This window comes from Lepus europaeus, chromosome 1 (genome assembly GCF_033115175.1).
Source record: "Lepus europaeus isolate LE1 chromosome 1, mLepTim1.pri, whole genome shotgun sequence".
Taxonomy (NCBI): domain Eukaryota; kingdom Metazoa; phylum Chordata; class Mammalia; order Lagomorpha; family Leporidae; genus Lepus; species Lepus europaeus.
This window is the reverse complement of record NC_084827.1, coordinates 163442347-163457728: the sequence shown is the minus strand read 5'-3', so window position 1 is coordinate 163457728 and position 15382 is coordinate 163442347. Positions and strand designations below refer to the sequence as shown.

The window sequence follows — 15382 nt, the reverse complement described above, 5'->3', positions numbered from 1 at the left end:
CAGAGAATGCGCTGTCTTCCTGACCAGGAAGGGGGAAGTAAGAGGCCAGGTTGGTTGCTTGAACCTCATGTTGTTCATAGACTTGAACTGCAAATGGGAAACAGGTTTAGAGGGAAAGTGTTGGGCATGAGACAGAAACACGCGTATTCCACAAGAACCAGGAACCATTAAACATGCATTAAATCACATAGGTATTGAGTGCTTGTGAGCATCCATTCCATCAAGGGCGTTATGCTACTTACCAAATGGCCACAAAGGCAAACTCTCCTCTTGCAATAAGCTCACAATGCAATGTTGGTATCTAAAGGATGGTATTTTCTTGTGTATGAAATAGAAAGTGAGAGCTGTGTCAACATAGCGCTCTCTCTCTTTAAAAGAAGCCTAGGCATAAATGCTATTTTGGTGCCTCCTTTTACTGGACTGTGCTGTGTCTTTATTTACATGCCAATATGGAAATACATATCTTTGAAAGGTAACTTATCTCTACTCTGAGCTCTTTAAAAATTTGAAAAAGCCCTTGTGATCAGAAGGCAGAAAATCAAGCTCACTCTTCCCATTGCCCCCAGCTTTATCTCCCTTAATCACAATGGTCTTGGCTGTTTCTGCAGCGTGCCTAGCCTCTTGGGCCTTTGCTGTGTGACTTGTTCTGTCTGCCTACAGTGCCCTTCCCCTAACTTGCAGGGCTGTGTTGGCCTTCTCACACCTTCCCATGGCCGCACCCCTTCATGGAGCACAGCCATTTGCCTTCTGACCAGGCATCCCCTCCCCCCAGTTCTTTTACCCTGTTTTACTTATTTTGCTCATAATCCTTATTTCTAAAGCCCTGCCATAAACCCTAGCCCTTCCTTATTCCCTGCCAATGCGTGGCATCTATTTTAATGTTTACTTTTAGTGGTCCATCTCCCCGACTCCTCCCCATTAGAATACAGCTCTAGGAATGCCGGCATCTGTGAGTGTTTTCTTGTTCTCTCGCATCCCAGGGACCTAGAACAACGTCTGGAACTTAGTAGGTGCTCAAGATTGTTCTTGGTGAGTGAATAAATGAAGAAAGATGGCGCACAGGCACACGTACACACAACACCCACTCACAGCATCTTGGGGTGGTTTTAGCCATTTTTGAGGGGACAACCTGTTGCAGGGTGGGAATGGGGAGTAAATCCCATTGTGTTAGCTGCAGCCACAATGGAATACGTTCATCATTTTGCAGAATCTAAGAACATGTGTTATTTAAAGGCAAGTGATCAAGTGTTTTCTTTGGCTATAGATCCTCAGCCTCCTTAGGATGCTGTCTCTACCAGGAGGGACTGGGCGAGACAGTAGAGAAAGCTGACCGGCGTGTCAGGAGAATCACCCAGTATGAGAAGAGTGTATCCCCTTAGCGAACATTCAGTGGGCTAGTATTTCCCAAGATTTTCTCTGAAGCAACTGTGCTTCCAAACAGAGACACTGGGGTAGAACAGCTAATAAACATGTTAAATCCACACACACAAGTGCATTTGTATGTGTGCTTTTCTATCTGCAACTGTCTTTCTACAAGATAAGAGTTTCCCACAACCTTTAGTCTCTTTATAAGTGATTCTACTGCCTGTGCCTACCTTTTCAAAGTCATCAAAGCAAGGTCTTTAATGCCGAATCTCTCTGAAGTGCCTTGTAATGAGCTTATTGTCTGGGCAAAGTTGACTTGACATTCCCATTTCTAATCAACAGTAGCTTTCAAGGCATTGTTAGTTTTGAGTGGCTCTAATTCGATCTCTAAGTGTGTTCTGGACCGCTCTGTGGTTTGAAAGACAAGCGTTTCTGCATATGGGTCAGACTTGGTAGAGTCGCTAACCTCCTCCAAAAAATCAAGACTGGAAGTCAGGGTGATCCCAACCAGTTGGGGAATTGGTCAGGGTGCGAGATGGAAAAAGCCCGAGAGGAAGGTAACAACTCTTAAGAGAGGAAAAACAGTTCCCTAGACTTAGAAGAGAAAATGATTGACTTGAACAGAGGTCAACAACCCAGCATGCCTGCCCTGGGAGTCACTCTCCGAGAAACTGTGTTATTGCACGGTGGAACAGGCCTGGATTCCAGCTCCAACTCCCGCACGTACAAGCTCTGACCCTCAGCTAGCTCGCTTGCATAATGAAGACAACAGTGTCTCCTTCGTGAGGCTCCCCGAGATGCTGTGGGCTTCCTCCCTTCCCTAGATCAGCTCCCTTGGCTCTTCATTGCCAGGGCCATAGCCCTGACTTGCACACACACACCCCACCCCCACTCCCACTTTTCCCAGAGCTCCTCCTCCTTCTTGTCAGTCATTCCTGTTGCTCCTTCAAAACTGATTTCATCCGCGAGCTCTGAGCCCAGGCTGGTCATTTATTAATTCCACATTCTCCTAAACCAAATTTACCTTCTCTGCTGGCCTATCTGGTTTACAAGAATTATTCCATACTCAACCATGAGCAGCACTTGGGCCTTGGAGTCTCCTGATTCCTCTTCAAGGTGGAACAGTAAATTCTTTGGGGGACAGCTGGACCTTCCACCTTGCTGTTTGCATTCTCCATCCTTTTATGCCCACCGTTGTACTGCTATGTACTGATAGATGCTCCCTACTGGAAAGACACAGGGCCTGCTAATCACCACTGCTATCCAGGGGCACACACGTGAATGGAATCAGAGAACTGCTGCTGCTGCTAGTATACCCAGCAGAGGCTGGCCCTGAATTATACATGCTTGGATTTGCGATCAACCGCTTGTATTACTAACCCTCTCAGCAACCCTAGGAGATAGCTGCTATTTATAGGGGAAAAGAACAAATTCAGCAAAATGCAGTGGCTTGCCCAAGGCCACACAAGTAGAAGGTAGCAAAGACGGTGTTCAGGCATGGGTCTGTCACCTCCAGATCCAGTGGTTTCCACCGCGCCAGGGCTGCTCGGCTCTGGCGCCCTGGAGGACATTGGGCGAACTGCATTCCCCAGACTTGTCTCGGATTTGGAGCTGGATGGATCCGGTCAAGTGGCGGGATTAGGAGACAGCAGATGGGGTGACTGGAGAAGTGTGGACCGACGCCAAATGTGCCTGAGCAGAGAAGGGGAGTAAGAGAGAGGTTTGCTTTGGTGGAGAAGGTTGAAAGCCACGCAAATGCAAGATCTTCAAAAAGTTCATGAAAAATGTGTATTCTGAAAAAACGAAGCATAGATCTCAAACTATTTTGCACCAAAATAAATCTACCTTTTAATTCCATTTTCTTTTCCACAAACTTTTTGAAGAATCTATATGTGTATGAATATATAATTTGTATGTACTATGATGTGGTTATGTACTATAAGTATACCGTAGTTGTACTATAGTGTTAAGCTGAGATCGACTATAAACACTCACATGGTAGTCAACTTGACAAATGCTAAAATTACCAGGTTCATGGGGCCGGCACATTGGCGTGGCAGGTAAAGCTGCTGCCTGTGGTGCCGGCATCCCATTTGAGTATCGGTTGGGTCTCAGCTGCTCCAATTCCGATCCAGCTCTCTGCTATGGCCTAGGAAGGCAGTAGAGGATGGCCCAGGTCCTTGGGCCCCTGCACCTGCATGGGAGACCTGGAGGAGACTCCTGGCTCTTGGCTTCAGATCGGCACAGCTCCAGCCACTGCAGCCATCTGGGGAGTGAAATGGTGGATGGAAGACTTCTCTCTCTCTGTAACTCTTCCTTTCAAAGGGATAAAATAAGTCTTAAAAAAAATAAATTATAAGGTTTCACTTTTGGAGAGGGGGGCAAAAAAGAATAATTTTATCCAAAGCATAGAATGATCCTTGTTCTCTTCAAAACCGTTGATTGAGGAGTAGTGGAATCTAAAGGCAACAGAAGGGGCCGGCACTGTGGCTCAGCAGGTAAAGTCACTGCCTGCAGGGCTGGCATCCTATATGGGCGCCAGTTCGAGTCCCAGCTGCTCCTCTTCTAATCCAGCTCTCTGCTATGGCCTGGGAAAGCAGTAGAAGATGGCCCAAGCCCTTGGGCCCCTGCATCCATGTGGGAGATCCGGAAGAAGCACCTGGCTCCTGGCTTCGGATCAGCTCAGCTCCGGCCATTGCAGTCAGTTGGGGAGTGAACCATCGGATGGAAGACCTCTCTCTCTCTCTCTCTCTCTCCACCTCTCTTTCTCTCTCTGCCTCTCCTTCTCTCTCTATGGAACTCTGCCTTTTGGATAAATGGATAAATCTTTTAAAAATAATAAAATAAAGGCAACAGAAGAAAGAGATTCTGCCGACAGGCCCAGGACTCAGCTGTGAGGTGCCCTGAGAAGGCTCTGTCACCGTGGCTCTCTCCTAATGATGAGATCCAGGGAGCTCTGGGCCCCTGGTACTTCCAGAGCGGCATACTTCAGTACCCCAATGTTAGGGTTGGCAGAACCTAGCCATGACCACAAAAAGTCGGGCTTTATTCGGCAGGTCTAACAAATTAGCCCCATATGTACCAAACAGCTAAGGACACAGGCAGCCAAGAAATGATCAAGGGTCTGAGGCCCTAACTTGGGTTACGAGTGCTTGAGTGGGTGTTGTGGTACAGTGGGCTAAGCTGCCACTTGGGCCGCCCCATATCCCCATCAATGTGCCTGGTTCAGTCCTGGCTCCTGTGTGCTTCTGGTCCAGCTTCCTGCTAACGCACCTGGGAGGCAGTGGATGATGGCCTAAGTACTTGGGTTCATACCACCCACATGAGACAATCCCTTCAAACTGGCCTATCCCCAGCTGTTGCAGGCATTTGGAGAGTGAATCAGTTGGGGGGGGGGGGGGAGATCTTTCTATGTCTGTCTCTCTTTTTGTTAATTTCAAATAAACAAATATTTTTTTTTTTGACAGGCAGAGTGGACAGTGAGAGAGAGAGACAGAGAAAGGTCTTCCTTTGCCGTTGGTTCACCCTCCAATGGCCGCCGCTGCCGGCGTGCTGTGGCCAGCGCACCACGCTGATCCGAAGGCAGGAACCAGGTGCTTCCTCCTGGTCTCCCATGCAGGTGCAGGGCCCAAGCACTTGGGCCATCCTCCACTGCCTTCCTGGGCCACAGCAGAGAGCTAGACTGGAAGAGGAGCAATCGGGACAGAACTGGTGCCCCAACTGGGACTAGAACCCGGTGTGCTGGCGCCGCAGGCAGAGGATTAGCCTATTGAGCCGTGGCGCTGGCCTACAAATAATTTTTTTTAAAGAGCTCTGCTCACTGCTGTAGAACCCATACCTCCCATCTCCACCTTCCTCTCTCTCTTCCTCCACTGTCGGAGACCAGGTTGAGGCTGATCCTTAAATTTGAGATTCAGATTCTGAAGCACTATGGTGTCATGAGAAAAGAGTATAACTTCAGGGGCTGGTGCTGTGGTACAATAGGCTAAGCCTCCAGCTGCAGCACCTGCATCCCACGTGAGCACCTGTTCCAATCCTGGCTGTTCCACTTCCAACCCAACTCCCTGTTAATGGCCTGGGAAAGCAGCAGAAGATGGCCCAAGTGCTTGGGTCCCTTCACCTGCGTGGGGGACCTGGAAGAAGCTTCTGGCTCCTGGCTCCAGAAGGGCCCAGCTCTGGCCATTTCAGCTATTTAGGGGAGTGAACCTCTCTCTGTGTCTGTAACTCTGCCTCTCAAATAAATAAATAAATAAATAAATCTTTTTTTTAATTAATTTTTTAGAGTATAACTTCAGAGTATAAAAACTGCAGGTTCCAATTTTAACTGAGCCCACAGGCGAGTTGCTTTACTTCTAAAGTTGAGCCTTGTGGATTTGTCAAGTGAGAATAATAGCGGCCACGCCCAGAGTGGTCCCGTGGGGATTTTCATAAATTGTGTAAAGCACCTGGCACAGAGGAGAGACGTGGCACATGTCAACCTGTGGACACACACTGGCCGCCGCTGCCAAGTCAGCCTGGCAGAGGTGGGTCCCATGAAGGGTTGGGGGGAGGTGGCACTGCAGCAGGGGCACACCTGACCCACGGAGGGCAACACCGATTCACACTGGTCAGATCTGTACTGCATTCGTATCTGATAGGAGGATACGAATGGTTACGAAGGAGAGCCCCTGCGAGAGCTGTCCTTTCCCTTGGAGAAAAGAAGGTTGAAAGCGAATTTAACACCTCCTCAAAACCACGCATCATAAGGGGCGCTACCGTAGGACAATGGCCCCGACCCCTAAGGCCAGAGTTGAATTTGCATCAGAGAGGGAGGTGGGAAGGCAGATGCAACACGGGGCAGGACTTCTCTGGGAGAGAAGTTGGGCTCCGCGAGATGACCACGGAAGGCGATGCGTTTTCTTTCTCGTGGCTCCGTCAACACAGAGAGCGCCTGTTGGGTTTGGGCGCTACTGCCGGGACTGGATGGTCTGTCCCAGGAACCTGAAGGGGGTGGGGGGCAGAGGGGAAGCCGCTGAGAACAGTGCAGGGGGAAGTCTTGGGGAAGACAAGTTAAAGCACTTGGAAGACTTCCAGGGGAAAGCAGCCGCAGTACTCTAGGACGAGGAAACAGGGCACCTGAGCGCTAGGGTAAGGAAGAGCGGACCCCAAGGAGGCCAGGGGGAGATGAGCCGCCCCTCCACTCCTGGGTGGAGCCACCCGCCCTGCCCTTCTGTGGGCCTCACTTTGCTTTGCTGTAACAGCCCCTGCTTAGATTGAGCACTCTTTAGTATCCCTTCCAAACTGATCCAGTCTGTGAAAAGCTACCACAGCCCAAACCCAGGTAGCGCCGGGTGGCTGAGTCCTGTACCAGGAGGGTCCGTGCACCTGCACAGGCAAAGGTTGGCCCCAGGGCAGACCATGGGCTTGAATCCTTGCTCCACAGCCCCCAGCAGGTTGCTTCTCTTCTCTCAGCTTCCATGTCCTCATTTGTAAATGGGAATGATGGTAGCTCATTTGACTGTTGTGACTTTAAATGACACAAAGCTTGTAGAACCCTACATATAATAAAGTCTCCTAGCGGCCACAAACCAGATGCATAAGTACCAACCAAATGGCACCTGCTGTGTTGATACTGGAAAAATAAGAACTTTTAAGCCCCCTTTCTCATTTTTCCGTCTCCATCCTTACTGGCTTAGTAGAACAGATTACAGCCAAAGCGGACGGTGGGTGCCGCTGCGGAGGTCTTTGTTGGCTTTTAACCTGCTGCTGTTTTCTCGCTTTGGTAGATGGGGTCCTAATTCGCTCGGCTTGCTTGAATGTCCTGGATTAAAATCTTCCTCAATTAAAATACGTGGCCCCTGGCTGAGTCTCTGGCCGCCCCGACCCGGTCTCCGGCCTCTTCACCTTGCAGGGTCGAACTAAGAAAGCCGTTACTTGGCAGTTCTGGGTGCCAGTGGCTTCAAGGCTTTCTCAGCAAGCCCCCGTGCCATGGCGCTTGGAGACGCTGCTTGGTGTCCCGTGGGCGCTCCCACATTAGCAGCGAGGGTCTGCATCTTGCCCCGTGCCCCCCCCACGTCCTTCATCTCGCGTGTTTCCATACTGTTACCGACTCACCCCTCCCCCCCATCTGACTCCTCGGAAGGCTGCACTCCCCACTGCTAGTTTCCCACCCAGCAGGCCGTGGGATGTGAGCCCCGGGTGCGCCGAGCGGAGGGCAGGTTGGCTGCCTCCGGGTGGGGCACCAGGTTAGGAGCGGCCTCCTGTCTTTTGGGTTTGCTTCCCCGCAGGGGACACCGTGGGCGGCCGTGCGGTCCGGCCACTGCCCCCCGCCCCTCGCGTCCGGCCGCGCCGTGGGTTGCGGTCTCCGTGGGGGTGGCAGCTCCTGTCCGGGAGGTTTGCGCCTGGCGGGGCACCCCGGAGCCGCGAGGCGTGGGGAGGCGAGGCCCCAGGGCGGGGTGGGGCGCGTCCGGGCGGGGAGGGCAGACTCGGACAGTGTATGGGGGTGCAGAGGGCAGCGGGCGGGCGGACGCGCGGCTGAGGAGCGAGCGGGACCAGGGCTGGCCAGCGCCGAGGCCGCCCGCCCGAGGGGGAGGAGGCTGCGCTGCCCTCTGCCGCAGGTTCGCTGTCGAGCGCACAGGAGGCAGGGACATGGGCAGGGTGCGGTCTGCGCGGGGCCCGAGCCCGGATCTCTTCCATTTCCCCTCTCACTCGGCCCCGGGCTGCGCCACGGACGGCAGCAGCTCCCGCTCCGCCCGAGCCGCCTGACCGCCGGGCCGGGGTGCTAACCGCGGGGCCCTCCAGCCCGCCGGCCCGGCCAGCCCAGCCCAGCCCGGCGGCCCGCAGCCCCGCCGCCCGCCGCCCCCCGCCGCCGCCGCGTTGCCAAAACAAACGGGCCGGCCTATTTATTGGCGTCCGGCGAGCCGGGCAGCTCAGAGTCGAGGCGCCGAGGGGGACAGCGCGCCGCCACCAGCCAGGGCCCCGGGCCCCCTCCCCGCACCTGAGTCCCGCCGGCCCTGCGCCGCGCCGCGCCGCCCATGGCGCCCCCGCTTGGAGCCCCCCGGAGCCACCCGGACGCCTGAGCCCCCGGAGCGCTCTCCCGTCGACCCGCCCACCCATCAGCCCACCAGGCGCCCTCGCCCGTCGCTCTCCCGGGTTCCCCGGCCATGTCGCCCGCCCGGCTCCGGCCCCGACTGCGGTTCTGCCTGCTCCTGCTGCTGCTGCTGGTGCCGGCGGCACGGGGCTGCGGGCCGGGCCGGGTGGTGGGCAGCCGCCGGCGGCCGCCGCGCAAACTCGTGCCGCTCGCCTACAAGCAGTTCAGCCCCAACGTGCCCGAGAAGACGCTGGGCGCCAGCGGGCGCTATGAAGGCAAGATCGCGCGCAGCTCGGAGCGCTTCAAGGAGCTCACTCCCAACTACAATCCCGACATCATCTTCAAGGACGAGGAGAACACGGGCGCCGACCGCCTCATGACCCAGGTGAGCGCGATCCGCCCTCCCAGTGCGCCGCCGCCGAAGCACCGCCACCTGCCCGGCCCTGCCCGCCCCCCTGGCACCTTTTCTCCGCTGCCTGGCACGCCCCCCTGGCACCTGCCCCTCTCGCCAAGCCCGGCTGCCTCCTGTCCCAGACGGGCCGGCCCGGGGTCTCGGCGGGAATGTCGCCCTCCCGGAGCCCGCCGGAGTGTGTGAGAAGAGAGCGCCCCGCTGGCCAAGCCCCACAGCCCGGCAGGTTGGCGGCCGCGCCTCGGCCCCGGAGTGCTGGCAGCTCGGGCCGGACGCTGCTCCCGGAGGCACCTCGACCCACGCGGCCCTCCCAGCCTAGCCTCCCTCGCTGCGGTGCCGCTCTGCTGTCGAAGCCGCTCGGCACCCCTGAGGCTGAAGACGCTCCGGGCGCAGAGGGCCCCGTGGACTTTCCTCCCCCCGCGAGCTCTGGGTTCTCTGCGCTGCCGGCTCCTGGAGCAGGGTCCCGTCTGGGTCTGGGGTTAAGGAACAGCCGAGAGGAGTTGAGCGGGAGGCGGAGGCGGAGAAGGGAACCCGCTGGGCGAGCCCACGTGTCTGTCCCTAGGGCACAGCGGCGCGCCCGCGGCTAGGCTGCGGTTAAAGGGTGGGGTGCCGGGATCTCCGGGCTCTGGGACCCAACTTGGGGGACCCTTGGGCTTGGGGATGGGGACGGGAAGGAATGGAAGAGAAGGGCAGGGATGCCGAGGGAGGTTGGGGGCAGAGCTGACTCCAGGCTCTGCACTCCCGAAGCGGGACCCGCGCTCCGCCAGTCACCGGCGCGCAAACTTCCTTCCCCGCAGCCCGGTGCGCGCTGAGAGAGACCTCCGCCCCCTTCCTCTGGGGTCTCCCCGGGCTTGCCCAGCAAGCGGGCAGCCGGCTTTCTAGACCTTTTAGGAAGAGCAGCTAAATCACGGCCTTCAGCATGCGCCCTGGCGCCGGGGCTGGCCGGCCAGTGTCGGGGCCGAAGGTTGGCTGGTGGCCGGGCCGGGCCGGGCGCCGAGGAATGCAGATAAGGATCCGGGCCACGGGCTGGGCAATCATTGACAGCGAGCGCCCAGGCTCTGGACCCGGGGAGGGCGGCGGTGGGAAGAAAGGGGCGGGGAGCAGGGCGGCGGGGGGAACGGAGGTGGGGGCTAGAAGCTTTGTCACAAAGACCCGGAAAGAGCGCGCAGGGTTCCCTCCCCGGGCAATGAGCTCCCCTAGCCAGGCTGCGGGTTGGGGAGGACCTGCGGGCTTCGGGTTGAAGCCGCTGTTGACTCCCGGGAGGCCGAGTCCAAGGGTCTCTGGGGCCCCGGGCTCCGTGGGGTGGGGCAGGTGGAGATCTGGGCTGCCCGCACGTGGCTGCACCTCACACCTTTAAGCCCAGCACCGGTGGAAGGGTGCTCTCCCCAGCAAGCCAAAGCCCCGGCCTCCGCACCCCTCCCCGCGGTCAGCTGCCCTGGACCCAGCCACGCATGGGGCTGCAGCGTCGGGTGGTGTCTCCAGCCCTGCCCCTGGCCGTGGCTCTAACCCACTCCACAGGAGGAGGATCGTGGAGAACAGAGAGAAGCTCAGTTTACTGAATTCCCTCTCCTATAGGCGAGGCGCACTGGGCCAAGGTGCTGAGGTCTCTGGGATTAGCAACTCCGTGTGCTCCTGGGCAGAGGGAGACGCCCCCCAACGCCCCCCAGGGAGGAAGGGGGAGCCCAAGCACTAGCCCACCGACTTCTGGGTCTCCCGCCGCTGCATCTTGGTGCGGGTGCCGGTGGCTTTAGAATCCTAAGAGGGACTCAGCAGGAATGCTCTCTGAGCACCCAGAGACCCAAGAAAGCCCAGCAGCCCCCTCCAACACACGCTCCTGCGCTGCCGGGGCGCCCTGCACCTGCCGTGCCTCCAGGGCCCAGGGTCCACGGGCCTCAGCCCTGAGGCTGCGGTGACACCTACTGGGCACCTCGGGCCTTGCACGCCTCAAAGGCGAGCCGCAGGCGGTCGGCTGGGCTGCAACCCCTGCACTTCCCGGCGGCCGTGCAGCCCTCCTTCCCCCTCAGACAGCACTGGGGGCCAGAAGGGGGCAGCTCCACCAGTGGAGTGACCGATTCCCCCCCCCCCCCCCCCCCCCCCGAGCAGAGGGGTAGAAAGCACAGCAGGGAAGGACTGCCCTAGGGCGCGCCGTGCGCCGCCACCTTGGTGGCGCCACCATGCGGTCCAGGTCACGGGGTGGGGGGTGGGGGGTGGGGGCGGATGCTAGGATGGGAGCGAGCACGCTGCGGGCCTCTGTTCCTAGGGGAGCGGGGAAGAGCACCCTCTCCGTTTTTCCAGCTCCAGTGGGTTCGGTGGGAGAGTCCAGGGCGAGGCCGCAAGCGCACCTGCGCCCGGGCCGGCTCCTCTCCCTTAACCTGGCCCTGGTCCCTCTGGCAGCGCTGCAAGGACCGCCTGAACTCGCTGGCCATCTCCGTGATGAACCAGTGGCCCGGCGTGAAGCTGCGGGTGACTGAAGGCTGGGACGAGGACGGCCACCACTCGGAGGAGTCCCTGCATTATGAGGGCCGCGCAGTGGACATCACCACGTCCGACCGCGACCGCAATAAGTACGGACTGCTGGCGCGCTTGGCAGTGGAGGCCGGCTTCGACTGGGTGTATTACGAGTCCAAGGCCCACGTGCATTGCTCGGTCAAGTCCGGTGAGCTGCTGCCAGGGAGCTGGGCCCGGGGTCGGGGCCGCAGGGCGTGGGCAGGCAGTGCAGTGCCCGCTGGGGCCAAAAAGGTGAAGAGGCCTGCCCGGGGAAGGAGGCGGGGCCCTGGGGGAAGAGGACTTCGGCGGCGGCGGCGCTCCCCGCGGCTGCTCGCCACCGCCTGCTCCTCCGGCTCCCTGCCTGGTAGTGTGGCGGAAGGATCCTAGGGAGACAGGGCCACTGGCCGTCTGCAGTCCCGAGCCTGCCTCAGCAGGTGCACGACAGAGCAAGCTGGACAGGACGGATGGAGGAAGCCAGGCTGTCAGACACCACCGCCTCCCCACCCAGCCTGGTGCAGGACAAGGCTGGGGGTGGGGTCAGGGCCAGGGTGTGCCCAGACACCTGGCCTGGAGCCCAGAGGTTCAGAGCCCACCAACTCAGCTGCAGGTCAGAGGGGGCGCAGGCGACCCAACCTCTTCACGAAAGTCCCAAAGCTGGAAATTCTGGGGCAAAGCCAGCTACGAGAGCCAGGAATAAAAGTGGACTCAATAAAGTGGATTTTTCTAGATTGGCCGCCTTGTTGATCAGAATTGGCAGGCACCGGGGCCTCACCTGCTCTCTCCTACACCAAGTCCAGCTGTGGGTGCTCCCGCTGGTTCCTGTGTGGGTCCCAGGCCGGCTCCACACTGGCATCAAGGAGTAGTTCCATTCACAGACCCGGCACACAGAGACCAGGCCCGTTTTTTGGCGTTTTCGGTCCTGGCTGAGCTCCCGGTGGGGATCCCACAGCCACAGCCTGCCCCTTCTGCTCGGCTCTTCCCCCACCAACTGTGTCTACTTCAAGTCACAACCCCCTTCACCTGCAGACCCTGGCCCAGTCCCAGTGGCCGCTTCCATTCACGAATCCTGCCCCCAAGCACTGTTCTGCCCCCCCCCACTGATGCCACTGCGTCCTGCCCCGCACAAGACCAGTATGTGAACTGAAGATGGCCATCGTGTCCTCGCCCCTGCCCACCCTGCCCCGCCCATCACGCTGAGTCTGCCCCAGGACTCTGTATTGTGCCCCCTGAGCTGGCCCCACCCTCCCTTCCAGGGGTCAAGGGGCCTGCCCCATCACGTAACTTGGGGTGACAGCCTGAGAAGACGATTTGGGGGGGCATCTGAACAAGGACATCTAGACCCCAGAGGAGCTAAGTGACACCCCCTCTCCATGAGACTGCGGCTTTCCTGGTTCAAGTCACAAGTGACCACCGCCTGGCTCAGCTGGCCTCTGGCCTCCAACTGTATCACAGTCTTGTCAGGATGGGAACAGCTCCAGGGGTCACCGGGGCCTCGCCAGGACCCTTCCATTCTCGTCCACGGGGTCCTGAGCCCCAGTAGGACCTCTCATTGGCAAAGGATCAGGCTGGGGAGCAGGGGCCAGAAGATCACAGTGTAGGTTGGGGGTTTGAGCCTGCCTAAGAAGTGGGAGGAAAGGGCTGGAACCTGGGGAGGTCCCCGGGGAGCAGGAGGTGCCGTGGCTGGGGGTGTCCAGGTGAGGGGTATGGAGCGGGACTCAAGCTCCCCAGCAGTAACACCTTCCTGTCCCTTCTTCCCACAGAGCACTCGGCCGCGGCCAAGACTGGTGGCTGCTTCCCTGCCGGAGCGCAGGTGCGCCTGGAGAGTGGCGCACGCGTGGCCCTGTCAGCCGTGAGGCCGGGAGACCGGGTGCTAGCCATGGGGGAGGACGGAAACCCCACCTTCAGCGATGTACTCATTTTCCTGGACCGCGAGCCCGACAGGCTGAGGGCCTTTCAGGTCATTGAGACCCAAGACCCTCCACGGCGCCTGGCGCTCACCCCAGCCCACCTGCTCTTCACGGCCGACAATCGCACAGAGACAGCAGCCCACTTCCGGGCCACGTTCGCCAGCCACGTGCAGCCTGGCCAGTACGTGCTGGTGGCCGGGGTGCCAGGCTTGCAGCCTGCCCGGGTGGCGGCTGTCTCTACCCACGTGGCCCTCGGGGCCTACGCCCCCCTCACGAGGCACGGGACGCTGGTGGTAGAAGATGTGGTCGCTTCCTGCTTCGCGGCTGTGGCTGACCACCGGCTGGCTCAGTTGGCCTTCTGGCCCTTGCGACTGTTCCACAGCTTGGCATGGGGCAGCTGGACCCCGGGGGAGGGTGTGCACTGGTACCCCCAGCTCCTCTACCGCCTGGGGCGCCTCTTGCTGGAAGAGGGCAGCTTCCACCCACTGGGCATGTCTGGGGCAGGGAGCTGAGAGGACCCTGCCACTGCTCTCTGGAACTGCCACGCTGGGTCCCAAGACCCCCCTTGCCAGGAGAGAGCCCTGGCCCCGGAAGAGACCTGAGCTGGGGGCACTGGTCCCCACCATCTCTTGCACCCCCTCCCCCCAGAGATACACCATTGACCTGGACTGGACACCGCCAGCATGCCCCGCCCCCTTGCCACGTGGTGTAGCAATAGAGCCGTCAGCTGAGCTGGCAAGGGCAGCGGGGTGGGGGGGGCGACTGTCCTATCATAGACACCTTGAGGCTGGCCCAGTGGCTCACAACCCCGCCAGCTCTCACTCTGGCTTTTCACACCCTGCCTCGTGCCTTCCGTCAAACGCCAGCTCCCTCTGGCCTTTCCTGGGACCTGGTTTCTGACCGCAGGATGAAGAGGTTCTGCCCTCATGTGGGCTTGCACCCCAGTTGATGCTGCTAGAGTGCCTGGGAGCCAGCAGGGAGCTGGCTGGACTCATTGCCGCCCAGAACCAAGGAGGCCCCAGGGGCGGGGCAGCCAGGCTGGCCGTCCCAAGGCAGGACCTCCTCCCTGGCTACACTCCTCCAAGCACAACCCGAGACTTGCTGGCAGCCGGCAGAATTTCTGTGTTCAGGCCGATGTGACCCGAGTGCCTGCGAAGGGAGTGGGGGGGTCCACATGTCCTTGCCACCCTCGCCCAGGCTAAGCTCCCTTTTCTGCTGAACCATGACCCCTACCCCCTCCTCCGGTCAGTCTCCCCCACCTTATTTATTGGCACGGAGGGGGGAGCCCATGGGAATATTGGGGGGTTGTTTTGGCCTTTTCTTCTTTTTGTAATAAAAATTATTTAAGTTGGTAGACCCACAGAGTCCAGGACGCTGAAGGGAGCCAATAGGCTGAGCGTCTGGAGCCACGAACAAGTCTGACTAGGGCTTCGCTCCCTGCTTGGTGAGGATCTGCTCACCTGCCACGTCCAGGGCTCCCACCCTCTCTGCAGACCCCTCACCCACAGGCTCCGCAAAGTCTCAAAAGAAAACTGGCCACAGCTTTCACACTCACACACTGACCCTGGAGTTTGCCTTAACGTGGTTCATTGAGAATGGCGGTAATGAATTCATGGTCATTTCACTCATCTAGAACGCCCCAGGCAAGATACTTTCTCCGAGCCTGAGTTTCTGGGTCTTCGCTGTTGGTCGTGGGCCACAGTAGGAACAGATTCTGCGAGAATTCACATTTGCCTCATAGCTCATTCTGGACAACTCAGAGGCCCCCTAACGTTGCGGTTCTCAAACTTCAGAATCATCTGGGTCACTGGCCCCCACTTGCAAGATTCTGCTCTAATGGATCCCATGTCAGGCCCAGGAACTTACTTTTGCAAACACTCTGAACATGGCAGGTGGTCCATGGACCACCCTTTGAGAAACACTGCTTGGTCTGGAGGAGGCCAAGACAGACGAGCTGCTCCTTCACAGTCTCCCATCCCTCCGTCCCGAGGAGAGATTTTCTGTCCTGATTATGGATGAGCTAAGATTGCAGGTCCAGCCTGTTGCAACAGGCCATGGTGGCTACAGAACACCATGAAAATTGCAAATGGTCCCAACGAAGGTCGACCTGGAGTTCTGTGTCCATTGTTAAAGCACGCCACTGCC

General features: G+C 58.6%; 1 protein-coding gene across 1 annotated transcript; it reads left to right on the top strand.

Annotated features, from left to right (window-relative positions):
* The first annotated feature begins 8292 nt into the window (after positions 1-8292).
* IHH (Indian hedgehog signaling molecule) lies at positions 8293-14593 on the top strand. The gene is made up of 3 exons (XM_062201966.1): positions 8293-8819; positions 11238-11499; positions 13091-14593. The coding sequence occupies exons 1-3, from the start codon at positions 8508-8510 to the stop codon at positions 13747-13749; spliced, it is 1233 nt and encodes a 410-aa protein (XP_062057950.1). The 5' UTR covers positions 8293-8507; the 3' UTR covers positions 13750-14593.
* The last annotated feature ends 789 nt before the right edge of the window (positions 14594-15382 follow it).

What these genes read in the sequence shown, in the direction of transcription:
- IHH (XM_062201966.1), top strand. Translation starts at nt 8,508, where the DNA reads ATGTCGCCCGCCCGGCTCCGGCCCCGACTGCGGTTCTGCCTGCTCCTG. An exon ending in CCGACCGCCTCATGACCCAG is followed by an intron (nt 8,820 to 11,237) that starts GTGAGCGCGATC and finishes TCCCTCTGGCAG; the next exon opens with CGCTGCAAGGACCGCCTGAA. An exon ending in GCATTGCTCGGTCAAGTCCG is followed by an intron (nt 11,500 to 13,090) that starts GTGAGCTGCTGC and finishes TTCTTCCCACAG; the next exon opens with AGCACTCGGCCGCGGCCAAG.